The following is a 21,252-nucleotide window of genomic DNA, read 5'->3' as shown; positions in this document are numbered from 1 at the left end:
GAACTCACGCAATCGTCTAGAAAATGAAGGCGATACCTTCTACTTTGCGTCGCTCGAAGCGTATCAACATCTCTAGCAACAGATCCCGCTTCTTTATGGCAGTACCGGATCAACATCCTCCACAGCAACAAGCAGACGCAGCCGTGACGCCTGGAGCCTCGACGTTCGTGAATAACCACAGCCAAACTTCAGCGTCTCGAAAGCCATTGGGGCTCAATTATGGCAGTATCCGCAGGAGCTGGAGAGGGTACATGGACAAATTAGCGCCCTTCCCAAAGCTGCAGCAAGTTGCGCTCGAAGCAGCAAGCTTCTTCACGAAGCCAGAGGAACTGGAGTTCAATTTACCCCGGAATTTTCATGCCAAGTACACGCTTGGAAACAAACTGGGCGAAGGAGCATTTGGAGAAGTGTATTGCGTTCTTCCAATGAAACAAGAGACACGTGGTAGTGAATTGCAATTGGATCTGGCAGTGAAGATCGTACCGAAGTCTCGTGTCGTGAGTCGCAAGGACTACGCAGCGTTGAAACAAGAAGGACGCATGATGGTGTTATTAGGTGGAACGCTGAACGTCGTACACTTCTTCGGAGCGTATGAAGATGATACAAGTGTGTATTTAGTAATGGAGCGTTGTGTCGGTGGAGATGCATCGTCCAGGTTATCCGGAGAGAAGGAGCTGGATCTAACGGCTAACCCCAAGCAAGAAGAGCGAACAAAGATGTACATGAGAGACATCCTCCACGTGGTATGGCAGTGTCATTTACTACGCATTCTACACCGAGATCTCAAGCTCGAGAACTTCTTGTTCGCGGACACCAAAGACGACAGTCCACTCAAATTGACTGACTTCGGCGGAGCAGCTTTCCTGGATGAAGGCCAGTTCTTACACGATGTTCACGGTACTCCACTGTACACAGCACCCGAAGTGCTCAAGCACAAGTACGGTTACCCGTCGGATCTCTGGAGTTGTGGGGTGATTTTGTATCGTCTGTTGAGTGGACGCTTCCCGTTCGAGTCTGGACCGCTCCTGGATGAACGTATTCTACACGAGGAGATTGATCTGGAAAGCCCGCCATGGACTGGTATTTCAGACGAAGCGAAGGAATTAGTGAGCCAATTGTTGGAACGCGATGTGTCTAAACGGTTGACCGCAGAACAAGCACTCAAACATCCATGGCTTGCTCCGAGTGCTCCTTTGTCTGCTGAAGCGTTAACGACAGCTTCGGCTGCTGCTAAAGAGGCTACGAAGGGTATTTCAGGGCCACCACTAAACGGTACACTGGTACAAAGGCTACAACTGTACCGTTCGCTCAACAGTCTGCAACGTGCTGTTCTTAACGAGGTTACTCGGCTGCTGCCTCTTGCGTTAAAGCAAGACGCGCTGGTACTGTTCAGTGAAGTTTCACGTGATGGCAGTGAGAGAGTAGGGCTCGAGGAGTTTGCAGCGTACGTGGCTGCAGGTGGTTATCGCCTTACTAGAGGCGAAGCAAAGGGCTTCCTGCGCAATCTAGATCTGGACGGCAATGGTTTGTTATCTCGCGACGAGTTCTGTGCTGCGTTGCTAGATTGGGCGCAGCTTCAAAGCCAACACCCCGATGATTTTGCAGACTGTGCGAACCAGGTTTTCGACATGGTGGACGAGGATAAGGACGGTCTGCTGACGCTCGAAGACGTGGCCGAGCTGACGCCATTCCAGGAAAGCGGGAAACACTTGCACTCGTTCCGGAACGACCTGGACCGCTGCTTCCAGTACACTGATCGATCGGGCAGAGGCGCTATTGACAAGGAAGATTTCAAACACATGCTGCGCATTCCTGCAGGCGCGTACACTCATTTCCCTCGTCGACTCAGAATCTGAGCTAATAACTAGAAATTTAGAAATGAGGCTTCTGTTTTGAGCACGTGGACAAATTTTCAGTGATGTATTTTTCTCTTAGCATCGACTGCTGATATAAATACATGGCATTTTCTGCGTATAAGGGGGCGAGCAGAGCAGCAGACCTTTGCGGAGCTTCCAAATGACTCGCGTGCTGCTCTCTGCTTCATCTTGTTGCTGCTTTCTCCGTCTATCGGGATGAAGATGTTGAAGAACTTGGTTGAAGAACTTGATTGGGCATGTGGTTGAAGAAGAATGACGAAAACTGTAGACATGTGGAGAGAGATATCTACACGACGATGCTCTTGCCGGCGGCGATGTGTAGGCCAGCCTGGCGCACCGGGCGGTTCAACAGCTGGTTGACTCGATCCAAAGCCACTTGAAGCTTGGAGACTTTGCGCTTCTTGGACTTGTTGCTCTCGGACGGCGTGCTGTAGAATGCCGGCGCTGAGTTGGTGGAGATGTCGCTATCGCTTTCCGCGGCGTGTTCCTCCTTGAGGTTGTTCATGTCCATACTCATGCTGCGTCGCAAACTGGCACTGGAGAGTGTTGTAGACGCCAGCGATCGGTCTGCGGACGACGAAGCGGACGAGAGCTTCCTCTCGGCCGTGAGCTCTTCGGTATCGATACCGCTATCCACGTTTCCGATGACCACGTCGTCTGCGTTCACGAACACGAGACTTACGGGCTTGGGAGCCATGAGCATGACCTTCTTAACGTCCTGTAGTGTGAGACGGTTGACAGGGAAGCCACCTACGAGTCGGAGCTCGCTGCCGACCTTGAGTGTTGTAGCAACTTGCGTCTCCCGCGTCACGGTGCTGACCAGAATAGCGCCTGTGCGTTTGCGCTTGAGCGTGAAGCCCGGTGTTGTGCGGCCGCCCCACATGATCTCAACAGTGCGCGGAGCCGACGCCAGAGGTAGCGAGGCCTCGGACGATGATGTGGAAGAGCACGAGTCGGATTTGTGCAGCGTGCGGCGGCTGCGACGGCTCTTGCTCTTGGTTCTAGAAGCGCGTACAGGTGAGGACGAAGACGCACTGCTGGTCTCCAACTCGTCCATGGAATGCTGCGGTCTCTTGAGACTCATTTGTATCTGATTTCGTTGCGAGTGTGGTGTTGCTGAGTGGTTAGCCACTTGAGAATATGACGAAGCAATGGCTGGCGACTGCCTCACGCGATTCACAGCCACTGCGAGGAATGGAGAATGGAGTCGAGTGGGAACCTGGTGGCGAGCTGTGTCTGGGAAAAGCAGGCGAGCGCACGACGCTCGCAGAAAGGCAACACCTGACTTGTTTTTGCAAGTCAGACCGCCGGCGCAGACCGGGCAGCCCAGACCTGCTGTATCTTATCCCCGGCGATATTACTTCGAGAATGTGTTGTGCTGCAATCGATTCTTCCATAAAGAGGCGACCTCCTATAATGAAACCCTAAACTTGTTTTCTGATTAGACGGAGTAACCTTTGCGGTGCCCGAAACGGCACAAAACCGTCGGTTTGATAGCCATCACTTGGGCAGAGGCCTCTCGAAACAAATTTAGCTTGACTTCGATGGAGCCAAGCACGCAAGCCTAAAATGCAGGCCTGCGAATGGATTAGTGGTGAGTGGCTGTCTGTTGCCGATGTGGTTTTGTTGGTCTTTTCTCTGAATTAAAAGCGTCGATCGACGGTGTATTGCACTTGCGGCGAGTTTGCGCGGCACGAGGAGCAAGATGTGTACCGTACGCTTGCAACGGCTGTGCGAGCCTCACGCTGCAAGTCGCAGCCTGCGAATCGCCATCGCCGCAAAGATAACTCTAAGTTTTTTTTTGTTTTTAAGTCTTCAACTTATCTTGATTCAAGACATTCAGCGAAGCTTTTACCAGCAGAAACACGCGGAGCTCGATTTGCTAAAAGCTCCCCCGCGGCGATCAGCACTGCCCATTTCGAACGTCAAAGTGACGGTCCACTTGCCGTTGGTGCCGTCTCTGTTGGTGCGGGGACGATCGCCATCGTTGTTCTGCGCGGAATCAAGATGAGGCCGAAGACAGGGTACTCGAAGGTCGAGTCTCGAGGGCGTACGCATAGAGTTGAAGTACCAAAGATCGCGATACATGTACACGGGAGAGAGATCGGAGTCGTACGTTTTTCGCTGGTGCAGCTCGTCGCCGAGTACTATTACTAGGTATACATTCGACAGGTTCTTTTTCTAAAGAATCTGGTACACCAGATTCTAGTTCAATGGCGCGAAGTGTTGGGACTGTCAAAGTCGAAGCGAACCTACGGGCATTTCCAGCCAAAGACAACGAGGACAACTTGCCACTTTCTGGCGCGTGAATGCATGAAACCAGGCACACAAAGCCAATCTTCTCGTCCTCCTCGCCATGCGACGTAGGTCATGAGACGACTGCTGACAGCTGAGGACAGGTGACGCCCTGTATCCAAGAACTAATGGATTTTATCCAGGGCTGTAATGTGTATACGAAACAAGTGCTTTGCTGTAAGCTCCAAGATTGCGGCAATTGCTTGAACCGCAACTGTTAGTTTTGTTTTGTTCGCAGCACTGCAGGCAGATCGTCATGTGTAGCAATGGTATGCGATCTCGTCATTTGCCACCAAATAATCTTTGTCATCTATAAGTTCCACGAATCCTGTAACACGGTGCAATTATTTGTAGTGACGCCTCTGCCATCGAAGCGGAACCTGGCGTTAGTGTCTAGCGGGACGCATTATCCCGCTTAAAGCCAACATGTGTGGTGCTGAGATGGTGTTGAGATTTCTATAATGAGTCCAAGCCTCTCACGGGAGATCAGTTGCTCTGTACATAGTGGCCACCGAAGATGTACATGATGCACTGTGTGCATGTACTCCCTGCAGAATCTCCAGAAGAACGTATTGCCAGTGAGCTTTGATAGCGAGGCCCACGCTACCTTACTGTCCAGCAAAGGACATGCTTTTTCCAAGCTGAGCGACCAACATATCGATTTGTTTGTTGGCGTGGCGAAATTCGCTACGCTCGCTTATCGCCAAGACGTTGATCAATGCACGAACATGGACAAACACGCTGGCGGTCAACGCAGCAACATGGGACAGATACGCTGTCAATCGAATGCAGTATTAATTTCGACGTGTTGCGAAGATCGAATGAATGGTTACACAGCGTTAGCGACTTTGTGTGGTTTCTCAAGGTCGCTCAACACACGTAAAAGTACTTGGAAGTACAACCTGGAAGCTTCCTTTTAACGGGAAACAAGCTCGAGCAAATGCAACGGGAACTGTCTACATAAACTCTTGACACATGAGAGCCACTTTGCTGATCTAAGTCTGCGTGGCAACGTCGAAGGATTCGTACTTTAGAGCTTACCAAAAAGGTGTTTTTTAATAAACCTACAGATTACGCATTTGTACCTTCTCTCCCGATATTTATTGGTGTGGGCCACACTGAGCGTAACCCCGTTTTTCTTTGCGGCAGACTCATTAGACAGACCCGCACGCCTGCCGGCACGTAACGAAGCTGTGAGCTCGACCCCACTCCTAGCGCGTAACAGGTTTCCCCCCGTCCGCTCTAGACCATGAGCGACATCCCCATTCAGCTGGGCCACTATCGCCTGGGCAAGACTCTCGGGATCGGCTCCTTCGGCAAAGTAAAGCGTGCGTTTTGTCATCTCTTTTGCCATTTTTTGCCGTTTGTGTAGGTAACTTTGTCACTTCGACGCTGGCAAGAAAATCTGACACATTTCACCACTGACACGTAGTGGCCGAGCATGACATCACAGGCCACAAAGTGGCCATCAAGATTCTTAACCGCAACAAGATCCGCAGTCTCGACATGAGCGAAAAGGTGCGACGCGAGATCACACTACTGCGCAAGATGCGCCATCCACACATTATCCGCCTGTACGTCAGCCCCCTCCTCGTGCTACATTTTCTTGCGATGAAGTTAACGGTGTTTTGCCATTTTTTTAATAGATACGAGGTGATCGACACGCCTACGGACATTTTCATGGTGCTCGAGTACATTGCAGGCGGCGAACTCTTCGACTATATCGTGTCTAAAGGCCGGGTACGTTGGTTAAATATTTTTTTCATTATTTTTTCAGGTTTTTATTTATTATTTTTGTAGTTGGCACCGGAAGAAGCGCGACATTTTTTCCACCAGATCATCTCGGGAGTGGAGTATTGCCATTTCCACCGTATTGTACACCGAGACTTGAAGCCCGAGAACTTGCTGCTGGATGCCGACAATAATATCAAGATCGCAGACTTTGGACTGTCCAACAGCATGGAGGACGGAGATTTTCTGCGCACGTCGTGTGGCTCACCCAACTACGCAGCGCCCGAGGTGATCTCTGGCAGTCTGTACGCTGGTCCTGAGGTGGATGTGTGGTCCTGTGGCGTCATTCTGTACGCGCTGCTGTGTGGCAGCTTACCGTTCGATGACGAGAGCATCCCCAACCTGTTCAAGAAGATCCGTGGCGGGATGTACTCGCTGCCCAGCCACTTGTCCGAGATGGCGCGCGACCTCATCCCGCGCATGCTCGTGGTGGACCCCATGAAGCGTATCACGATCCCGGAGATCCGACAGCATCCCTGGTTCCAGATCGACCTCCCGCCGTACCTGCAACATCCTCCTGAAATTGTGGAGAACCAGGTATTTTTTTCCTATTATTTCTTTATAAATATTTGACGTTTGGATTAATTGCTGTATTTTTTTTAACATTGCAGACTTTCAAGATTGACGACGAGTGTCTGTCGCAGTGCTTGGCACTGAACTACGCCGCAAATATCGGACATGACCAGCTGGTAGCGCTGCTCACGAGGCGAGAGAACCATCCGCTTCGAGTGGCCTACGAGCTGATTTTAGACCACAAGAACGCCAAGATCCGAATCGATGGTGCATTTTTAGTCCGGATTTGTGCATTTGTGACTGTGTTGAGCTAACGAATTTGTGTTTTTGTATGCAGAGCTGCGTGATGTGCGGACGGTGAATAACAAACCCAAGACGTTCTCAACACCCGAGCCTAGCACGCTGCTACTGCCTGGACGGGGACCTCTTCCCATGGCAGCCTCGCCATTGATCACGCCGTCGTCAGCGCTACCAGATCCCCGGAATTTCGGTGGTCGCGGGATAAATATTCCAGGACAAGCGCCAAGAATGTCAACAGGAGGCAGCGGAATGCCTGGCTTTGAAGACGGTCACGGAGGCGCAGCTCCTACGCCCAAGCGACGACGATGGTACCTGGGTATTCAGTCCAAGAAGGAGCCGGCTCACGTCATGTCGGAGGTGTACAAGGCGCTCTTTGTGCTCCACTTTGAGTGGAAAGTGGTGGCGCCATACCGCGTAAAGTGTCGATGGCAATCGCCCACAGGAGACCCCAACGGAGGCGCCGTCATGAACCCAGAGGAGGCCAAACTGCAACAACAGATGCAACGTATCAAGATCGGCCTGCAGTTGTACAAGGTACAGCAACACATCTACCTCCTGGACTTCCAGCGTCTGGACGGCAATGCGTTCACGTACATGAATCTCTGCGCTCGCATCATTACGGAGCTCAAAACGCTCTCGGGTATCCGGCCGCTGGCCAACCACGACCCGCGCTTCGGTGATGGGAACATGAACTCGGTGCACTTGCACCAGCACAACGCACACGTCCAGGGCGCCCAGTGAACGTGTGACCTTGAGATACGTACGAACCAACGAGCTAGTGCTACACTGTCACCTTTTGGCTGCATGTTTTGTAGGTTGACACGAAGAACGCGGACCAGATTAAAAAATTCCAGGACTGAATCACGTTATCTCTTGTTACTCGTTACATTCTGACAGCACTCGAGGCTCGATGTTGACTGCAAGCAGGTCGCGACGTGCACATTTGGCTTGACGGAATAGACACTCGTTCCCGTATAGCTGGCCGTTGGAAGCGCAAACTGGACTGTACGTTTGCGTGCAAGTAGCTGGACATAGCGGCATCACATTGGTGTCTTCGCATGATCCGGAACGGATCAGCATTGTGTTCTGGTTGCAGCGTTGCTGTCGTCTGAAGTAGCACAAGTTCTGCATTGTGCCTGCACTCGTACAGACCGGATCTAGTACATCCGCACACGTGCTTGTGTCCAAGCAATCGCTCGTACTGGGACGTGGTACTGGTGGGTTATACTGTGCGTTGAGAGCTTTTTCACTTTCACAAAGACCACGAGACACTACGTGGAGATCCGAGTTGCCAGTAGAACATCGAGCTTCCTTGAGAAAGCACGAGTTTGCATAGGATACGTTGTCGGAGCCGCAGACTGGGGAGCTTATGAGTTGGCAGTTGAGTTTACATGCTGTCGAGGTGGTCATGTTAATGACGGATTGTTTAGGTTCGCAGACAGCTTGGGGTATGCATGGATCGCTTGTACAGGGCACCACACCTCGTAAGATGCACGTCTCATTGTCGTTGCATCGGCCTGGAGCGCACAGTGGCGCGCAATACTCGGCGTTGTTGTACACAAAACATTGCTCATACTCGCCACACACACGGGAACAGCTTGTTGGTAGAGTAGCTGCGTTAGATAGACACAAACGCAGTAAAATACATTCAAGTAGTAGTAGATTACTCTTCATGACACCAGGATCTTTACTAGCAAACCGATGGGCTAAAATTGGTGACTGAATTGTGTTTTTAGTCCCGTTTGGCCATAGTAATAGACGACATAAAATTGTTTGATGCACAAAGTTGTTGGAGCATCTCGAGTTGTTGACGCTGCATGGCCTCCAGTCGCTTATTGGACTCCATGATAGCGTCAAGCTTTGCAATGCTTTCTTCTTTATCACTCTGTCGTCGCTCTGGCAAGATGGAACCACGTCGAGTTGTGTCACTCGAGACCACTTCCTCTGTCTTTAGTCTCTTTGGTGATGCAGAATCTTCAGCTTCTCTTAGTATCTCGCGCTTGTGTTGAGACTCACGCTTCTTCTCAATAACTTCCTTAGACGGTGAGCTACTAGGCGACTCGTTATCCCCATTAGATGAAAACTTTTCATCCTCTGTGCCCGAGTCTTCTTGTTGGGCGGCTGGTGCTCGACCGGATAACACGGGATGTCTCTCTTTAAATCTACGTAGCCATCCGTCCTTGAGTTTCTCACCAGTTTTTCCAGTTAACGCGCGATAGTGCTCGTTCGCTCGGGCTAGAATGTCCTTCTTAGTGACTTTTGTGCCTCGACTTTGCATGTCCAGAATCCAGTTTACCAATTCTTGTTCTGGTTCTCCTTCTAGGAGTGGTCTCGGCCCTCTTCTCTTATCAACTTCTCCTCGTTGTACACGCAACACCCGACGACGAATGGTTCGTTGATGCAGCAGTGGGAAGCGCTGTGTCACCTCGCTCATTGGTCTCCCTGCTAGATACATCTCGACGGCCGCCTCCATATGCTTCCTATTGTATTTCCTGGTCTTGGTAGGACCATCTGCATCTCGTATGGTATCGGGCTGCTTTGCAGCTTCGAGTGTCTTAAATTTTCCCTCTTCATGTGCTGCACCAGGCACAATAGACTCGCTTATCGCATTTTTTGCAATAGATTCCTCGTTTGTAGCAGGAACTGCTTGCTGTGAGCCTCCGGAGCGCAAACTGAGCTCTGGATATCTCGCTATGAAGCGGTTGCACCAGCCCATACCAAGCTTTTGCGTTGGTTTGGTATCCTGTTCGTGTTGAGGTGGAGTTTCGTCTTGTCGAAGTATTTCTTGGGCCTGCGCGATGACGTCGTCGCGTGACATGCGCTGTCCTGCACTCTGCTGCGCTAGCACCCACTGCACAAGCTGCGTCTCGTGCTCCACCGAAAGCAGCGGCTTGGGACCGCGTCGACGCATGACGGAGACACCATCAGTACGCTGCATAATGATCGAAACTACGATGTGATCGTAAAAATCGTGACTTGATATTGTGATATTTATCTGATATTTCCATAATTGTAAATCCGTTGTAAATCTGATGTAAATTACAACTAATTGCAAAATGTGGCATAAATTCCCCAAACTACTGGAATTGAAAGGAAAAAAAAGAAGAAAAATAAGCACGCGAACATTTAAATTTCTTTAGCTACGACACTATCGTGGATACAAGTATACACGCGTTGGATCTACTCGAAGTACGAGGGTGATCTGGTGCGATTTTCAAACACTCATCCGTTCATACATGTATAAGTGTAGAACTCCTACAGTTGAAAACTCAGAAATTGTAGTTGCGCTTCTTGTACTCCAGTACTCGACGCAGCAGCCAGCCGTCAGTGCCCCTCACGCTCGAAGAGGTCATGGCGTCCATGAGGCAAGGCTTGAAGTTATCAGGCTTGGGCTGCTGGTAGAAATCCGGGAGGCCAAAACCGTGACCCATTTCGTGCGAGACAATCTCGAGTTCGTCGTCGTCAAGGTGCTCCAGCATATCGTCAAGGTTCACCTGCTGACCCCAGTAGGTTCCCCAGCCACCACCCAGGCCTTGTTTGGGCCATAGCGAGATATCAAAAGGTTTGCCTTCGCACCCACTGGACTCCGACCATCCTCCGGGTGATCCATCCACCGATCGATAGCAGTTCTCGGGACATTGAGGGGCGCCGTCCTTGTCCAGGTCGCCAATGTAGAGCTTTCCCATCGAGCTATCCGACCATCCCAAGTCCGAGGCTGTCTTCGCAGCAAAGCCCACAATGTTCACCTTGATCTCGTCGAACGGCCAGCAGTCGTAGCCGATCAACCAGCGGTTCCACGCAGCGTGTTGACGCGTCAACATAGGCTGGAGCTTCTGGGCAATCTCTTTGGTGAGCTTGGTGGTGCTGCTATCCCAGCGGATGCAGTAGTTGATTGTACCTTTATTGGCCACAAGATGGTCCATGATCCAGTTATTGTACGGCTCCACCTCGCTCTTCATCCGGTTGTTCCAGATCCACGTAAGGTCTTCGGCAGAAATATACGTGTCTGGATCGCTGACAACGCACTCGCCGGATTTGGACTTGATGGTTCCGAACGTGGCGTGTCCGCTACTGCTAGTGTTACTGGATGTTTGAGCTGCAGGCAGTTCCTCTTGCTGACCTGTTGTACTGGATGAAGATGTCGGTATGTTGGAGGATGAAGCTGTTGAAGTGAACTGTGTCTGCAACGAGTCTCCTTCTTCACCGAAACTACTGGAAGCCGTCGTTGGCTCCGTTCTCAAAGAAGATGTCGTCTCTGGAGCAGAGTTTTCGTATTCGCCCGCTTGCGAGACGGCCGTATCCGATGAAGAAGTCGATGGTGGCGACGGTGACAAGCTTTGGTCACTAGTCTCACTAGACGGGGCTGCAGTCGTGGGCGTTGTTTCCGAGGTATCGGAAGGCGTAGCTGGTGTAGAAGTCTCTTCTTCATCCGATCCGCTGCATTCCAGACTACCGGTGAAGAGATCCTCGTCCGAACCACTGCATTCGAGACTTACATCCATTCCAGGAGGACCGTTGTCCTGGTCATCAAATCCATTCGACGGTGACCAGCTTTGGCCTCCCATTCCACTCGATTGCCCACTTGGGTTCCAGACTTGGCTCTCGCTATCACCAGTCCACACAGAAGGAGAGCCTGTCGCTGGTTGAGACCATCCCTGATAGCCACTTCCACTGGTGGTCATCACGTTGTTTGAAGACGCCGTCTGCACCCACTGATTGGTGTCTCCGAAGTTCTCAAAGCCCCCGGCCCCAGGAGTGAAAGACGAAGCTTGCGTCTCGCCTCCAGGGGCAACGGTACCAGCGGTTTGCGCGACATCATTCTCGCCACCAAAATCAATTGCAAGGGGCGTTGTAACCAAGGAAGCCGCGACGACCACAGCAGACAACCGAATTGGTGGCATCGTAAGAATTGGCGAAGAAGCGATAATGACCCGGTGTAGTCCCAGTAGACGAACGAAGACCACATCACATGGAGAGATCCGATCGATGTTGTGCACCTTTGGCCGAACGGTGAAAGCAGAAAACCTCGGTATGTAAAAGTGCCCACAGTACTGGATATCACTGTTGATACAGACTATAAAAGTCTCGCACTGCTTCGCGTACGTTTTGTTACCGGTAACCCACGATCACTCCTCTACTGTGCGTACACGCTCGGGATGGGGTATACGCGAATTTGTTTGAACATACTTTCGTTTTTAGTGAATACGTGTACACGTTCCCTACCCACGCTGTTGTCAAATTCACACCCATCCGCCACAGTGGCGCTGAAGTTCGTAGATCACGACAGTCGTGACGACTACACCTGCATTCTAACCTAAAAGACGTCTGTAGCAGCATACAAATATTACGTGGTCGGCACTCTTGGGTTTGCCGCCCTGTATCCGCGAGGCGAACGATGGCTATGTAGGATAGGCTGTCGACGACCGTTGTGCAAGACTCCTTCTTTACAAAACAGCACATGCTATTACACCACGTGCCGACGCTTTTTGTGTGAGTCAGGGTTTTCATCCAGCAAATCTTTCTCTGAGACTGGGACGTTGGGACGACAGCTTTTGTGGCTCTATCGAGTCATCACAAACACAAACACAAGATCACTCTCAACACCCTTCAGCAAGCGAAGACGTCGGGTATCGCCACAGGATAGAGTCGAAAGAGGGATGCCCTGAAAATGAGAAATTTTATGTTTACCATGCGAGGGGTGGACATGTACGCAAGTTGCGTGAGCCCAACAGCGTAATGACCTCGCGGTAGCTTAAGAGCATATTGTCATCGCTAGTGCTTCTTACTAAGGAATGCTTTGTCCTTAAAGCAACTGGAGAAGATGAGCCAAATGAGACGCGATGGCCTCTAACGTGAATAATTGAGCAATAAATCCGATGCCACACCGGTCTTGATGTGATGACAGTGAAGTACTGACACAAAGTACAGTTTCGCGCCGTAGTGCTTGTCCGAAAACCTATCAGTGATGTACCTTCAGGTACACGATAGACGCCTCATGCGAATACACTACAAGTAGCACTTTTAAATTAAAAACCGAGATGACCCTCGTGCACAATACAAAACGACCGTCAAACCTCAACGATGCATGACTCGTTTGTTCCGCAAAAGCAGCAGATATATGCTCACGCATAGACCCCGTGCGTGAGTACGCCAGGGGGTCGTCTATCGAAAGTTGTGGGACTGGCAGCGCTGCGCTGGATCTGTGCACTGTCGGTTTTGGTAGGCTGCTCACGTTCTCGAGGATGTCTTCAGTTGTTGTGTCTTCGGGCCTTGGCCAGATGCGTTCCAACATTTTGAGACATCAGTATGCAGCATTGCTACACTAAAAGCCGACTCTTAATCATACATGTAGAATTTTCAAAGCCATATTGAATGAGAGGGCAAGAACAATGAGAAACGTAGTCTTTTTTTTAGAAAAGAAATATATCACAGTTAATTACTTCAAAGTACTAAGTATTGAAGACTAGCATTGCATCTGCCTAACGGAACTCGATGAATGTGCACCTTCGAAGCAGGAATACGATTATCGCGGCAGTACCCTCACATCAATGTATTACCGCTTATTTGGGAAGATGCTACATCACGTAAAATTGTACTTCAGTGAAGTATCTGAATGGCCTGACCACGCGGTCGCTCCTGCTGTTACCCGATAACTGCATTCGTAAGATGCGTAACTACACTTCAAACAGCAAATGACTTCCACGCCGCCTGGAGTGGCCACATGGACAAGGGGACCTCGCAGATGGAAGTAAGTCGTTCTGTTGTTGGAACAATGAAGTGTAAGGAGTGCTCCAAACCTTGATGTCGAGTTTCACCGTATGGAGCTGAAGCAGAACTCGACGCCGCACAAACCGGATCACACATGACAAACTCGTCATTGAGGTGACACTTGCTAGTGTTCCTCATTATTCAATTGTCCACCATGGCACCAAGTCTTCTGTCGAGCTTCTCCGCGGTCATTCTCGCAACCACATTGGCTACCGCGCCTACTGAGGCCGCGTCAACCAACAGCAGCGCCTCGCACGCACCGTTCGGAACTATCACGTCCAAGCCTGGCGAGTGCGTTGTCGGCAACCCCAACACGTATATCTCCGCTGAAGACCTTACGTGGATCTGGAACAACCGAATGAAGAGCGACGTGGAGCCATACAACAACTGGATCATGGACCACCTCGTCAAGAACAAAGGTTCCATCAATTACTGCATCCGCTGGGACAGTAACAAGAAATTGACCAAGGAAATTGCGGCCAAGCTCCAGCCCATGTTGACCCGCCAGCACGCTGCGTGGAACCGCTGGCTTATCGGGTATGACTGCTGGCCGTACAACGAGATCAAGGTCAACGTCGTGGGTATTGCCGTCAAGGACAAGTCTGTGCTGGGTTGGAATGACGACTCGCTCGGTAAGGTTTACGTCGGTGACCTGGACGATAAGGGTTCTCCGCAGTGCCCCGAGAACTGCTATCGTGGTGCTGATAGCTACTCTGGCAAGTGGTCGGAGTCGAGTGGATGTGATGGCAAGCCATTCGATGTCTCCCTGTGGCCGACGCAGGGTCTTGGTGGTGGCTGGGGAACGTACTGGGGCCAGCAGGTGGACCTCGACGACATGTTGCAGCACCTCGATGACGACGAACTCGAGATTGTATCGCACGAAATGGGCCACGGCTTTGGCCTCCCGGATTTCTACCAGCAGCCCAAGCCTGATAACTTCAAACCTTGTCTCATGGATGCCATGACCTCTTCGACGGTGAGGGACACTGACGGCTGGCTGCTGCGTCGCGTGCTGGAGAGCAAGAAGCACAACTACGACTTTTAGGTTTCCTACAAATCTATGGTATTGTAGAGAAGAGAATGTTGCTAGCAATGTTCTAGATTCATGTTGGTCGTTCACAAAATAACTTGGATGGATGTTTATCAGACATTTGCCGATTGTACGTCAGTGTTTTAAATCAGCGGAAGCGCAGCGGGGTCTGTTTCTAGTATTATTGAAGCGTTTGGATCCTTGTCAAAATGCACGACAGGTCGTCGATAACGACGAGTACTATGTAGTTATTGCAAGTGACATCGGAGCACATCGTTGCCGAAGAACAAGAGTAAATCGATCTGTGCACTGTGCAATGAAGGTGGTTTGAGCCAAACAATAATTCTGCCGGGATAGAAGCTCAGCATCAGCCAAGCTTTCACGTCCACAATGCCCCCAATCGATGGTGCACCTCAGTCCGACTCCATGAGTTGCTGGTTGCTGTCCAAGCAAGAAAACATATACCACTGTGATGTGCCCTTTTGCATTGGAAACTACGACTTGACAAACATCAAGCATCCTCAGCGCAGTTGTCCCTGCTGTTAATCCATAACGTTTGTGCCACGAGAACACAATCTCCAAGGATTCGTATTGTTGCCATAATACTCATCATGACTATTTTCACGTAAAAACGATCATGTAAGAGCGATCACCACTGAGTCAGCCACGGCCCCTAAATAGGCGTTCACTCTTCAATTGTCCAAGATGACACCAAGTCTTCGTTCAAGAATCTCCGCGGTCACTATCGCTTCAGCACTGGCCGTCGCGCAAAGTGACGCAGCAGCAAAAGCGTCTCACGCCCCGTTTGGAACCATCACGTCCAAGCCTGGAGAGTGCGTCGTCGGAGATCCCGACACGTACATATCTCCAGAAGACCTCCAGTGGATCTGGGATAACCGTCTCAAGCACGACGCAACGACGTATAACAATTGGATCATCGATGACCTCGTGGCCAACAATGGTACCATCAACTACTGCGTCCGCTGGGACAGCAGTACCACCAAGCTCACCAAGGAGGTTGCAGCGAAGCTTGAGCCGATGTTGGCTCGCCAACATGCTGCGTGGAACCGCTGGCTGATCGGCTACGACTGCTGGCCGTTCGACGAGATCAAGGTCAAAGTCGTCGGCTTCGCAGCGAAAGACGCTTCGATCCTTGACTGGGATGATGACTCGCTGGGCAAGATCTACATTGGCGACCTCGATGAGAAGGGATCGCCTCAGTGTCCGCACAAATGCTACCGTGCGGTGGACGAATTCCTCAACGGGTGGTCGGAGTCCAGTGGGTGTGAGACCGAACCGTTCGATGTCTCGCTGTGGCCTACGCAGGGCATTGGCGGCGGCCTGGGCAACTACTGGGGCCAGCAGGTGGACCTCGACAACATGCTCGAGCACCTTGACGACGAGGAACTAGAAATTGTGTCTCACGAAATGGGCCACGGCTTCGCTCTCCCCGATTTCTACCAAGAGGCTAAGCCAGCCAATTTCAAGCCGTGTCTCATGGACGCGACTACTTCGTCAACGGTGAGAGACACGGACGGCTGGCTGCTGCGTCGAGTGCTGGAGTACAAGAAGCGCAACTACAATTTCTGAGTTTCAACTGTAGGAGTTCTACACTTATACATGTATGAACGGATGAGTGTTTGAAAATCGCACCAGATCACCCTCGTACTTCGAGTAGATTCAACGCGTGGATACTTGTATCCTCGATAGTGTCGTAGCTAAAGAAATTTAAATGTTCACGTGCTTATTTTTCTTCTTGTTTTTTTTTCCTTTCAATTCCAGTAGTTTGGGGAATTTATGCCACATTTTGCAATTAGTTGTAATTTACATCAGATTTACAACGGATTTACAATTATGGAAATATCAGATAAATATCACAATATCAAGTCACGATTTTTACGATCACATCGTAGTTTCGATCATTATGCAGCGTACTGATGGTGTCTCCGTCATGCGTCGACGCGGTCCCAAGCCGCTGCTTTCGGTGGAGCACGAGACGCAGCTTGTGCAGTGGGTGCTAGAGCAGCAGAGTGCAGGACAGCGCGTGTCACGCGACGACGTCATCGCGCAGGCCCAAGAAATACTTCGACAAGACGAAACTCCACCTCAACATGAACAGGATACCAAGCCAACGCAAAAGCTTGGTATGGGCTGGTGCAACCGCTTCATAGCGAGATATTCAGAGCTCAGTTTGCGCTCCGAAGGTTCACATGTTTGGCCACTACGTGTTAGTGGTGAAATGTGTCAGATTTCCTTGGCAGCGTCGAAGTGGCAAAGCTACTACACAAACGGACAAACGGCAAAAAAATTGCAAAAGAGATGACAAACGCACGCTTTACTTTGGCGAAGGAGCCGATTCCGAGAGTCTTGCCCAGACGATAGTGACGAGCTGAATGGGGATGTCGCTTATGGTCTAGAGCGGACGGGGGGGGGGGGAAACCTGTTACGCGCTAGGAGTGGGGTCGAGCTCACAGCTTCGTTACGAGCCGGCAGGCGTGCGGGTCTGTCTAATGAGCCTGCCGCAAAGAAAAACGGGGTTTACGCTCAGTGTGGCCCAGACTAATTAATATCTTGTCGGAGATTCTCTCTCTGGTGTCTTTTGCCAACGTCCTCAGTTACATAGTTGAAGGATCCCAACAGTACTGTAGTTATTTATAATGTATGTAGGATCAATGAGGTCGCTGCTTGCCGAGGAGAGACTTTGCCACTTCCGAAAGTTCATCTACCTCGCCAAGCTCCAACCAAGATCCCGGAGGCATTCGCCCCGCCATCCCGCGTTTAAGTCTTCTTTCTGTGCTACGAAATGCTTAACATTCGACAGGTTATGAGCCCAAACAGGGCGACGACATCTCGTATCCGGGAAGGGTCGAGGACTGCTGGCTCTGATGACGACGCTAGTCACTCCAGTGACCGTGGTTCAGGTGGTCATGATGACAGTGATGACTCATCATCATCATCGTCATCGTCAGAGTCTTCATCGTCATCTACGAGTGATCCATCGGTAGGATCAGACCGTGCCGACTCAGACTCAGGTGGTTCAGAGTCTTCTGGTGGCTCTTATTCGAAGGAAGAACGCTCGAAGAGACGCAAGAGTCCTAAACGAAGACTGTCTAAGAAGAAGAAGTCGTCCAAGAAACACAAGAGGAGAAGAATCGAGCTACGGGATACTCCAGGTTTGGAGATCCCCAAATTGACTGGAGCTGATGACTACGAGCTGTGGCGTACCATGGTGGAGTTGAAGCTAAAGGTTCTGAAATTGTGGTCTCTGGTTACGGAGAAAACGGTACTGGATGACCCATGGAGCTCGTCAAAGAAGCGGCACTGGAGCGAGCGTTGGCTCAAAGCCCAGGCCGTCATCGCTAGTTCGCTTGGACCGCGTCTTGCTGGTCGGTACAGACGTCTACTTGTCAACTGTGATCCTGTAATGCTGTTCCAGGAGATGGAAAAGGAGTACAATGCCGGCAGTGCTGCTAAGAATGACATCCTGATTAAGGCGGCTATGTTCGTCCGGAAGTTGGCAAAAGATGAGCGCGTTGACACATACATTGACTCAATCATGAAACTTCAAGAAGATTTGGTGACTTTGGGGCACCCCATAGACGAGGCGGAGCTGGCCCGCCTACTTCTGACAAATGCTCTCGAAGTATTCCCAGATCTGAGTAATGAGTTGGTGGCTGCAAGAATGAAGGGGGATGAGCTGGAAGTCGGTAAAGTTCGCGGCCGACTGTTGGCACGAGAACAAGAAGAAACAATGCGAGGCTTTCGACTGGATGCAGCTCGAGTGGTGTCAAGCGCCGCTGCTGCCGCTGGAGCCCCGGTATTTCAGTTGTCAGGCGCACAGCATCCCGGCAATAGAGGATCTCAACGTCACAATAACAATCGAAACCAACGTGGTCGTCGCTATTCGCTTCAGGAAGCAAAGCAACGCCGCCCCTGTTCGAATAGTGGTAAGTTTGGACACTGGCATAAAGAGTGCAGGAAGCGCAGCAACAAGGGTGACGCTCAAAGCCCTGAGAGTAAGCAGAAGACTGGCGGTCAAGCTAAGTCCGGTCCGTCGTCGTTTATGGCATCGACTACTGAAACTCAGCGGAAGCCGCGTGAAGATGTGTTGGAATGGTGTCTTGATAGTGCTGCCACAGTTAACATCTGTAACGATCTCTCCTGCTTTGTGGATATTACGACGATAAGTGATGGTCCGGTAATGTCGTGCGCTAGTGGAAACTTAGTGAGTCTCAATCAAATTGGAACAGTGGAGTTGACTGTAGAGAATGAGCTGGCAAAGCGTCCTGAGAAACGTCTTCTCACAGACGTCTACTACGTCCCTGACGCTCCAGCCAATTTGATCTCCCAAGACTACATGCAGACGAATCTAAAGTACTTCGTTTCAATGCCCGGCGACCAGTCAACTTGCCTCGTGGACAAGCTTGGCATGCGAATTCGGTTTATCAAGGTCAATGGATTATATCGCTTGTGGTCGTCACGTCAGAAGCCGCCAGTCGTGTACAGTGCAATTATGAAACCCAAGAAAAATTTACCTTTGACCATATGGCACATGCGGTTTGCGCATGCGAGTGAAGCTACGATCTCGGAAATGACGAAGAAGGAGGTTGTCAACGGATTGAAGATCGACAAGAGCGGTCCTGTCAGTTCACATGCGTGTCTACCATGCATTCATGGAAAAACAGTTCGAATGACGTACCATAAATGGATACACACCACAGGAAAACGGCGTCGTCGAGCGAACGAATGGCATCGTTCTATCAAAGGTTAGAGCTCTTTTGCATATGGCTAATTTGCTAGAGTTACTGTGGGGAGAAGCAGCACTTCACGTGGTGTATACACTGAATGTGGCAGCAACGCGAGTGCTGAGTGGTATGACTCCACATGAGAAACTAAGTGGTGAAAAACCTGACGTATCGTGCCCGAGAACTTGGGGGAGTATCTGTTACTACCATATTGCCAGTGGATCGCGCTCAAAGAAGAAGAAGTTGTCTTCAAGAGTGGGTACTTCCATCCTGATTGGTTATTCTCCAAAGACTCACGGCTACAAAGTTCTGGATTTATCGACTGGAGCAGTATCAGCTCATCGAGGTGGAAATTTGGTGTTTGCAGAAGACTACACTGTTGGTCGTTCGTGCGTGGAGTTACTGTTGGCAAATGCATATCAGCATGGAGATCATGGCCTTCCCTCTCGAGCATCTCTAGTTCCTACGCTGATGCAGATTGATGACGTGGTTAAGTTAGATGCTGTCAACGAGAGTGTGTTAGTACAGCCTGCGACAACTGACCAAGTTTTGCAGGCACCACAGCCCTCTATCGGAAAAGATCAAGACGTTCTTGTGAATTCCAGTCGCTCTGTAGCAGTACCGGTTTCTCAAGACACTACTTCAGGTGAAAGTGATACAGTCGGAAGACATCCTGTCTCGAGTTCCGGTCGAAAAAGAAAGCGGAGCTCTCCGCTGGACAATTGTGAAGTGCACTATACGAACAAGTTGGTTAAAGCTCTACTGTGCTCACTTAAACAGCCTAAAACTCATCAGCTGCACTCACGTGATGTACCGATACCGGCGACGTACAAACAAGCTATTCGTTCCAAATATGCAGCTCATTGGCAAGCGGCAATGGAAGAGGAGCTGGATTCGTTGCGGCAACATGGTGTGTGGCAGGTGGTCATCAGAGCTAAAGCTGGGAAAGCTGTGGTGATAACGAACAAGTGGGTATTTGCAGTGAAGAAGGACGAGCTTGGTTTTGTGAAGCGATTTAACGCTCGACTCGTCATTCACGGCTTCAAACAGAAATTCGGTGTGAACTACAATGAGACTTTTGCGCCGGTCATCCGTTTCGACACGATCCGAGTGGCGATTTACTTTGCGGTACAACGAGGTTGGGAAATTTTGCAGTATGACGCGAAAACAGCTTTTCTACATGGCAAGTTGTCCGAGTTGGTCTTCATGGAGCTCCCTCAAGGCAGTGGTTTTCCAGGAAACCAGAAAATTTGTCAGTTGATTAAGTCTCTTTATGGTCTTAAGCAAGCTCCACATGTCTGGAACAAGACGCTGCATCGACACTTAGTAGCCCTCGGATTTGTGCGACTGGAAAGTGACCATGGTCTCTACGCTCTCCACGAGAAGGGGGAGATAGTGATGCTCCTCACTGTCTACGTCGATGACTTACTTCTGATGGGCGAGAAGAAGTACTGTGAAGAAATTGCCTGAAAATTAGCCTCAAGTTTCGAGTTGGTGGGACCCGTTAAGTATCTTCTTGGAGTTGAAGTTACAGTTGATCGAGAGCAGAAACTGGTGTTCTTCAGTCAAGCAAGCTGCATTGACGAAGTTTTACGCAGGTTTCACATGCACGACTGTCGTGGAATTTCTACACCTGAGTCGACAACACCTGTGTGGTGAAGCACCAGTTGGCTTTCACGAATAAGAAAACTGATTGATGGGAAGCGACCCGATCCAGCCCTGAGACTCATGGTCGACGACGGTGCGTCAATGATTACGTCATCATCGGTGAAGATTACGCAATCATCGGAGTGGATCGACATGGTGCAATCATTTGGGTACACGATCGACCGACAAGGACACGATCCACTGATGACACATCATCTGATTTGTACCCACGGCTAGTACCACGCGACCAGGCTACAGAGGGGATAGAAAGGACATCATAGGATGG

The 21,252-nt window shown here is 50.4% G+C and overlaps 8 protein-coding genes across 13 annotated transcripts; 5 read left to right on the top strand and 3 right to left on the bottom strand.

Annotated features, from left to right (window-relative positions):
• Positions 1–23: 23 nt before the first annotated feature.
• PPTG_08613 (CAMK/CDPK protein kinase) lies at positions 24–1,856 on the top strand (the record flags this gene model as incomplete). Its single annotated transcript, XM_008902735.1, has 1 exon — positions 24–1,856. One exon carries the CDS (start codon positions 24–26, stop codon positions 1,854–1,856), a length of 1,833 nt encoding a protein of 610 aa, XP_008900983.1.
• A 25-nt stretch (positions 1,857–1,881) lies between these two features.
• On the bottom strand, positions 1,882–3,233 carry PPTG_08612 (hypothetical protein). Its single transcript, XM_008902734.1, has one exon. It carries the CDS (start codon positions 2,959–2,961, stop codon positions 2,164–2,166), a length of 798 nt encoding a protein of 265 aa, XP_008900982.1. The 5' UTR covers positions 2,962–3,233; the 3' UTR covers positions 1,882–2,163.
• An 857-nt stretch (positions 3,234–4,090) lies between these two features.
• PPTG_22278 (hypothetical protein) lies at positions 4,091–4,186 on the top strand (the record flags this gene model as incomplete). The annotated part of the gene is made up of 1 exon (XM_008902861.1): positions 4,091–4,186. One exon carries the CDS (start codon positions 4,091–4,093, stop codon positions 4,184–4,186), a length of 96 nt encoding a protein of 31 aa, XP_008901109.1.
• A 1,105-nt stretch (positions 4,187–5,291) lies between these two features.
• PPTG_08611 (hypothetical protein) lies at positions 5,292–8,481 on the top strand. 6 transcript variants are annotated; one of them, XM_008902728.1, is made up of 6 exons: positions 5,292–5,500; positions 5,605–5,746; positions 5,819–5,912; positions 5,973–6,500; positions 6,575–6,743; positions 6,814–8,481. In XM_008902728.1, exons 1-6 carry the CDS (start codon positions 5,422–5,424, stop codon positions 7,515–7,517), a joined length of 1,716 nt encoding a protein of 571 aa, XP_008900976.1. In that variant the 5' UTR covers positions 5,292–5,421; the 3' UTR covers positions 7,518–8,481. The 6 variants fall into 6 exon arrangements, with proteins under 6 accessions (XP_008900976.1, XP_008900981.1, XP_008900978.1 ...); XM_008902733.1 differs by having other exon boundaries at positions 5,292–5,540; XM_008902730.1 differs by having other exon boundaries at positions 5,819–6,500.
• On the bottom strand, positions 7,653–9,714 carry PPTG_22277 (hypothetical protein; the record flags this gene model as incomplete). The annotated part of the gene is made up of 2 exons (XM_008902860.1): positions 7,653–8,389; positions 8,559–9,714. The coding sequence occupies 2 exons, from the start codon at positions 9,712–9,714 to the stop codon at positions 7,653–7,655; spliced, it is 1,893 nt and encodes a 630-aa protein (XP_008901108.1).
• Positions 9,715–10,045: 331 nt separating this feature from the next.
• PPTG_08608 (hypothetical protein) lies at positions 10,046–11,677 on the bottom strand (the record flags this gene model as incomplete). Its single annotated transcript, XM_008902727.1, has 1 exon — positions 10,046–11,677. The coding sequence occupies one exon, from the start codon at positions 11,675–11,677 to the stop codon at positions 10,046–10,048; it is 1,632 nt and encodes a 543-aa protein (XP_008900975.1).
• A 2,021-nt stretch (positions 11,678–13,698) lies between these two features.
• PPTG_22276 (hypothetical protein) lies at positions 13,699–16,308 on the top strand (the record flags this gene model as incomplete). The annotated part of the gene is made up of 2 exons (XM_008902859.1): positions 13,699–14,364; positions 15,940–16,308. The coding sequence occupies 2 exons, from the start codon at positions 13,699–13,701 to the stop codon at positions 16,162–16,164; spliced, it is 891 nt and encodes a 296-aa protein (XP_008901107.1). The 3' UTR covers positions 16,165–16,308.
• A 190-nt stretch (positions 16,309–16,498) lies between these two features.
• Positions 16,499–16,897, top strand: PPTG_08605 (hypothetical protein; the record flags this gene model as incomplete). The annotated part of the gene is made up of 1 exon (XM_008902726.1): positions 16,499–16,897. One exon carries the CDS (start codon positions 16,499–16,501, stop codon positions 16,895–16,897), a length of 399 nt encoding a protein of 132 aa, XP_008900974.1.
• Positions 16,898–21,252: the final 4,355 nt, after the last annotated feature.

The sequence above is a fragment of the Phytophthora parasitica genome (genome assembly GCF_000247585.1).
Source record: "Phytophthora parasitica INRA-310 unplaced genomic scaffold supercont2.14, whole genome shotgun sequence".
Lineage (NCBI taxonomy): Eukaryota > Oomycota > Peronosporomycetes > Peronosporales > Peronosporaceae > Phytophthora > Phytophthora nicotianae.
This window is presented reverse-complemented; position numbering and strand designations above follow the sequence as displayed.